Raw genomic sequence first — 7,765 nt, 5'->3', positions numbered from 1 at the left:
TTTTTGTTTGACCGAATTTCTCCCAACAAGTAAACAACTTGTAAATAAAGTTTCTCTTGCGCTACTTTGTCTCCTTTTGTTTTGACTCAAAAAATAATTTTTTTCATTGAGACACTAACTTTTATTATCTTAATAAAAGAAAATGCTTGCGATATTGGAATTTTTCAACTTAAAAAGCGCCACAAAAACGAAGTATAATTATTTAGACAATAATATATTTTTATTAGCACTTGTTAAATTTTTAGTTTTATAACTTTAATTCGACCTTTAAAAAAGAAAATTTTTTGATTAAGAATATTCTTAAGTTATGCAAACTCTTTTGTACGAAAATATTTTCATAACCTTTTAATAACTGCTTTAAATACGCAATGTGGGAGTTGCTTTTTTTACTATGTTAGTTTACGTACATATAAAATACGATTCAACTAACTTAAAATATATAAAAATCGAGTTGAAATACACTTGTAGTGAATTTAATATTCAAACCGCAAGTTCTATTAAAAATTGATACAAACCTTCGTTATTATTGATGTTCCCATCGTTATCTTTACGATCATTAATTATTATTTCCATCTTTAATAAGGTACGCGAAAATCGCGAGATCTGGAGCCAATAAATACGATAAAAAACTTAAGACACCATTTTTAAACTTTTTTTTGAATTTCTTTTTCTTTGTAGCATCAAAACCTGGGTCGTCCCAAACGGGGGGTGTAGGGGGTGACCTCCCCCCCCCCCCCAAAAAAAAAAAAATCTGTCATAGAAGCATTTGAGTTGACACATTTAGTATTTGAATTGGTAAATTTAAAACTTTGAGCACCTTTTATTTTTTTTGTCTTGTGGTCTTTTTTTGTTGGGAAAAAATACAAACAACACCCCGCCATGAGAGTCCTCTTCGGGACGGCCCTGATCAAAACAAATGTATTTTTGTTGAGCTTTCCTTTAGAAACATATATAAACATTTCATATGTTTTTTTTTATTTTAAATCTTTTATGTGACTTATATGTATGGTTACTAAACTTATTTATTGATTTTATTACTCATGAAAATTTTTTTCTGCTTTCTTTAGTTTGGTAACTTTGAATAATAGGGTGGGTGGGGGAGGGTGGTGTTTATAAAATTGCTTTAAAGAACAAAACTTAATTCATTTAGGTTTTATTTTTTGAATTAATAATATTTGATATACATTTTAATCTCTATTTAAAAATTTAGTGTTAAGCAGAAGTGTAATAATATGTAATAATATAATAGTGTGATAATATTATAATAATTCAAGTGTTATAACTGTATATATACTTTTTAGGTTGGAGGAGGGGAAATCTGACCAACAAAAAAAAAAATCTGCTTTTTTTTCAACAAATTAACCACTTTTTTATTTGATTATTAAGAATATTTTTAGAAAAGTTTGCTAATAAATATATTGAATGTATCTGTATATAAATATCTTGAAAAAATCAAACGTTGAAAATAAATATTTAGTCTGTTATAAGGGACGGATTTATATCCTCGAGGGCCCTAGGTAAATCCAGGTTCTGAAGAAAAAAGACTAAGTTTAATTGTAATTTGATTAATTTCATCCCCGCCGATAAATGCACAATTAAATCGTTCGGATGATGACACCGAAGATAAAGGCAAAACGATAGAACCAGCATGGTCCTGTATTGGTAGAACTTTAATTCTTTTGATAAATAGTCACCTAAAGAGCTTGTCCTCTTTACCCTGTTGGTCATTGTAGCTCATTAAAATAATTTCATTAAAAATAGTAAAAATCATTAGTCATTTATTTATTTAAAATAGTAATAAACGCACTTATATATAGAGGAGAATGAAATAAGAAAAAAGACAGAAGGTAGTAAAAATACATGAAAAAATCCTAGCAATAAGAAAAGTGTTAGCACTCCCAGTCAAAGAAAAGGATGTTTTTACAAAGATTTTTTTATGACAAGCTCTGATAATTATTAGATTTAACAGTTAGTATATAATATGATGTTGTTATAAAAATAGATTAACTGTAACATTAAAATTAACCTAAATAAAGGGTGATTTTTCCAATTTCTTATTTGACAGTTGTAATTTATTTTGATAAAATGGAACATGGTACAACTAAAATCAGTAGATTTCAAATAGGTATTACGAGTAATAGTTAAGTATAGCAGTAAAATCTACTTTTTTTCAAAAATATAAGTTTATGAAAAAAAGTTTTTTTGGAGAATCGCAAAATTTTTCGAAATTTATTGACTTCTTGTAAATAGTTCTCAAATTCTCGAAATCTCGCATCACTAAGAGCAACTCTGCAATGATAAAGTCCTTATGACTAACTCTTAAACATGTTCTCGCTAGACTAGGAATAGTCAAAAAAGAAAACACAATTTTTAAGTGGAAAAACTTGAAGAATTGAAGTCAGTACCTACATCTAGTCAATCAACGCCACGTATCCTTACAAGTAGTTTTGCTTCTTAGCTATCTAAACCTAGTTCTAAGACTAGTGTCGCTATTATTAACGCCGTCATTAAAAACACAAAACTTCAGCAAAAAAAAAAAAAAAAGTAACTTGAAAGCATATGCACCACATTACAAGACAAAAAAGTGTATCCTTTTTTTCAGTTCATGCCCCCATTTTCTGTGAAAGTAGTGTTTGAACCCCCTCCAACCTAGAAATAAAGATTGTTAATAATAAATTTAAAAATAAATAAATAAAAACGCTTGCTATACTTTTTTGCAAGTCACACCACTTGCGGTACCTTTTTTACAAGACACACCACTTGCAGTATCTTTTTTGCGAGTCCCACCACTTGGTGTACTTTTTTTGAAAGTCACACCACTTGCGGTACCTTTTATGCAGGTCACCCCACTTACTGTACCAAAATACTATAATATACAAACTTAATGGTAATGGTAGAAATAGATGCAAATAAAGAATACATACAAAAAATTTAAAATTCAATTACTCCATTTTCTTTTAATTAATTGACAATCGAAATGCTATAATTTACAAACTTACGAGTGGGGGTAAAAGTAAATGTAACTAAAAGTTATATTAAAAAATTATAACTTTATGATTTTCTAAATTTATTAAATTATTCTTTAAATCAAAAAAATTTGAATTTACATTCTTACCGTTACTTGATGTTGGGGTCACTAAACATTACAAAGAAAAGAAAAGAATACAAGAAAATGGCATTTTAAAATTTGTTTGCAACTTTTACTTACTTGTAGGTATAAATGTTGACATTTATACCTACAAATTGTTATTGATGTTATTATCTTCAAAAATTATACAAGTTTCAAAAGGTGAAAAATATAATTAAACTTATTATGTTAATATTTATTGTTAATATGTAATTATGTTAATTAATTAAAATTATAAAAGTTTATTTTTACTGTGTAAAAAAAAAAAATTAAATTCATTTGAAAAAGTAAAATGCTATAAAATGAAACATTTACCATGCAAATAACTAATAATTTTTATTTTTATTGAAAAAAGAATGTTATTATTGTCAATAATATTGGCAACACTGAACGCTGAACAACATTACGCTGAACAATACAACAACACTATGCTGAACAACACAACAACACTACGCTGAACTTTTATCGAATAAATGGAATAATTAATATTAAACTTTCCGAGCTCAATCTCTAATTGATCTATATAAAAATGTAATACTAATTATATAAATAAAACAAACAACAATAAATACCGTAAGATTGGGTGGCTTTGGCCCATTTTGCACCTTAATGTCTATTGAATGAAAGCCACAAAAGTTATTTCCTCAAACACTAAGTACTATTCGAAGTACATAGAAAGGACAGTTAGAACTATCTGTTTCCCATTTGAAAATTATTTACCTGAAGTATCTTTTGGGTGGTTTGAATGGTGGGCCAAAGTCGCCCTGTGTGTTAGGGTGACTTTGGCCCAACCCTGTAAAAAGGGACTAAAGGAAGCAAAACAACAATAAAAATAACAATATTTAAGCAAAGAAAATAAATTTACAAAAATAAAGTGACAAAAATTTAGTAACAAAGTTCTTGTATATAGAAAATAAAATATAGGTACAAACTAAACAAGTATAGGTACCAAGTAAACAAAACAGTTTAGGTATAAAGTAAACAAAAATGACTAAATAAATGTTTTAAAAAATTTAGTGAAAAAGTTCTGGAACGGAATAAATTCCTCTTTTCGAAATTTTCTTTGGTTCCTCAATAAAATCGACTATTTCAGACCGGGGAAAAAGAAGTAGCACTGCTGGTAGTGGCCAGTTCCAGTTAAGTCATAATAGTAATTTCTGCTCGATTTTTTCTTAATTTTTTCAACTGCAGAAAAAAAAATTTCGAAAGCTACTTTAAAATTATTCAATAGTTATTACATTAAATAATATTAGTTATTAAAATAATTAGTTATAAAGTTTACTAATTGATTAGCTAAATATAAATAATTCAAAATAAATAAACAAACCTATCCAGGATTTAACTCTCCATTGCATTTAACAATTACATAACAATTCTCTACAAGATTTAACAATTTCTCCTTTTTACAAATATTTTTTGTTTTATCAATATTTTGAAAGTTCTTTTTGCTTAATGCTGAATGATCTAAAGATTCTGTATGACTTTCTACGACTAAACTTACATCCGCAAAAATTAGATTAGAAGTCTCAGTAGCTACAGTATTTGTACTTGGGCCAGCAAAGTCAATGTTATTGGTCTCAATTGTATTTATAATACTGATAGGTGTATCTACATTATTTGAATTTAATCTATTATTTTCATTTATAACACAAGATGATATATCTGTTGAACATAAGCTTTTACCAGGGACAGCACATACTTTACGTCGCTTTGGTTTTTTAGAACCATCTGAGGGATCATCCAGTGACTTACATAAATGATCTAAAAATGATTGGCTTACTAAATCAGTAGTTGAGTCTAAACCTACATTACAACATGGTAGTCGTGAAAGCACTTGAGACTTGTCTAATGGAAAAATTCCAGTTTTGCGAAAACCAGCTCTAAGGTTATCATTCCCATGTTCATTTAAGTTGGTAATTAAACGGTCTAAAAGTCTAGGAAATTCATCTTTAGGAAGAGAAGCAACTCTCCTTCCTTTTCCTTTCTCTTTCCATTCACATAATATTTTGCGCCAGTTAATCTTCATAGGTCTAAAGTAAGCAACATCTAATGGCTGCGTGAGATGTGTAGAGTTTGCTGGTAATGCCACAAATCCTATGTTATTGCTTTGACATGCATCCAGTACTGCAATGCTCAAATGTGAAGATACGTTATCACCTATAATGACAGTTCTTCCTTGAGCCTTCTTAAGTCTTGGAAGAAGTAAAGAGAAAAACCAGTCCTCAAAACATGTTGAGTCAAACCAACCACTTTTTGATCTGTTATAACGTACTTTTGATGGCCCATGTTCCATCCATGTATTCCATAACGACTCAGCTTTGTAAACAACATAAGGTGGTAGCAATTCATCATTAGCATTGCCACAAAACATTACAGAGAACAAGGTCTTTGTAGAATTAATTATGCGTTCAGGATACTTACATCCACACTTTGTTAATATTTTTTTTTTACCTGGATCATCACTTATTGGTTTCATCATAATTCCATATATTATCAGGTGATATATTACTTATTTCATTTGATAGATTTATAAAGTAGTTATCAATCACAGTCATTCCTATTTCTGCTCTCTTTCGCTTTACGTTGCTTGCAAATCTTACTGTGAGTTCTGGATTTCTTTTTAAAAAAGATCGAATCCAATCGCCACCTGGAAAATTATTTTTGAACTGAGGTATAACAACGCCTTTTTTCTCTAAATACCCTTTTACTATGCATCTTAAATCATATTTATCAACAGGAAAACCAAACTCAGATGATTTTATTGCATATGCCTTAAACATGTCTTCTTCTTTTGATGTAAATATTTGTTGACCACCATACTTTTTAGGATATGTCTGTTTTATTTTATTTTTTAATGTTGATCTTGGTATATCGTATTTCAAAGCTGCTTGTCGTTGAGTAATTAAACCATTCTTTAAATCTTTTAATGCATTGTCTAACTGTTCTAAAGTATAAGTAACATATTTTCTTTTTCCACGATTTGGCTTGTAATTTTGTGGCATATTTAAACTAAGAACTAAACAAATTTTGCTATTTACTAATACAAACTGTTATACTGATTTTCTATTGCATCACTACTACAAAATTTTTCATTCCAACATAGTAACTACCATAATATCTATAAATGATCACTAAAAAAGGTTTACTCTAATACATGGGATGACATTAGCTCGGACCAATGTCACCCTATGTAGTGGGCCAAAGACAACCTATTTTTTTTTAATCTCTATTGCAAAAAAGTAATAAACTGTTAAGCTTTCAAAACAAGATAGAATCAAACACTAATGGTTTAAAATTAATTCAGTGTATATTCCAATAAAAAACCTTCTCCAGGTACTGCTATCGATGTAAAAGTTTACACACCTAAAAAAATTCGGATTTTAGGTGCTTCTTCTAAAGTGCAACTTACAATAATACCACAAAGACTCGAGTTAAGTAAACTAAGTTAGACTAAATAAATAATAATTTTCCCACAATTTGCTACTAAACATTAACCGGCTTACCTTGAGGTATCGATTTTAAACCATTTTTAAACAAAAATTTTGCTTGGGCTAAAGTCATCCCGTAGGGCCAAAGCCACCCAATCTTACGGTAACAAACTAAGAAATTTCTATTAGAATTAACTATTATTTATATTATTAAAAAGTTATATCAAATTTATACTCTTATTGAATAAGAATTTTTATGAAAATTGAATAAGAATTTTTATGAAAATTGAATAAGAATTTTTATGAAAATTGAATAAGAATTTTTATGAAAACTGAATAAGAATTTTTATGAAAATTGAATAAGAATTTTTATGAAAATTGAATAAGAATTTTTATGAAAACTGAATAAGAATTTTTATGAAAATTGAAGAAAAATTTTTAAGAAAAATGAATGAATCATTATATAATATATCCAAACACCCTTAGATTTCTATAGTATTTTCTTCATCTAATAATTCCTTTTTAGCTTTCTACTGATAAATAAGTAGAAAACCAAATAAGAAATATTAGATAATGAAAATGTATTCACATTCACATAAATGTGACTATACTATATTATAATTAAACAAGTATTTTTTAAAATAACTAGTTGCTCAAATACTTTTAAAAATAACTAAACATAAGAATCAGAGATGTAGTTCTCGGGACCAAAGTTTTGGTCTTGAGACGCCTCGAGACTCGTATTTAATTGTCTTGGTCTTACTATTGGTCTTGAAGCCTAAAGTCATGGTCTTAGTCTTGGTCTTTAAAGTCTAGAGTATTGGAGCAAAGCATGAAAACAAAATCTCCTCAGAGCTCATATATTGACATGGAACATGTAAGCTAGTTTTGCAGTTAGTACAAATTTTCTTTTTTTAAAAACTCTAACTTTCAACTCTTTATAATAAACATGTAAATCAGTTTATAAATAAAGTTCTTCACCAGTATTCACGTAAAACTGCATATAAACTTTGTATGCAAAAGTGCTTCACTATTAGTCTCGTACAACATACTTATATGAACTATGTATTTGAGAATGCTTTAAGGCCAAGAGCATATTTTAAGAGAAACACATTTGTAGATTTTTTCAAATTTACTTCAACACATTTTTTTTTTCGTTTCTTAAAATTAACAATAGATCAAATCTTCATCACCAAGATAAGCTTTATTG

General features: G+C 28.3%; 1 protein-coding gene across 1 annotated transcript; it reads right to left on the bottom strand.

Annotated features, from left to right (window-relative positions):
* Positions 1-4,019: 4,019 nt before the first annotated feature.
* Positions 4,020-5,546, bottom strand: LOC136078162 (uncharacterized). The gene is made up of 2 exons (XM_065793258.1): positions 4,455-5,546; positions 4,020-4,312 (listed from the first exon to the last, which is right to left on the bottom strand). Exon 1 carries the CDS (start codon positions 5,496-5,498, stop codon positions 4,455-4,457), a length of 1,044 nt encoding a protein of 347 aa, XP_065649330.1. The 5' UTR covers positions 5,499-5,546; the 3' UTR covers positions 4,020-4,312.
* Between the last annotated feature and the right edge of the window lie 2,219 nt (positions 5,547-7,765).

The sequence above is a fragment of the Hydra vulgaris genome, chromosome 03 (assembly GCF_038396675.1).
Source record: "Hydra vulgaris chromosome 03, alternate assembly HydraT2T_AEP".
NCBI lineage: Eukaryota > Metazoa > Cnidaria > Hydrozoa > Anthoathecata > Hydridae > Hydra > Hydra vulgaris.
Note: the sequence above shows the minus strand (reverse complement) of the source record. Positions and strands in the feature narration are given on the sequence as shown.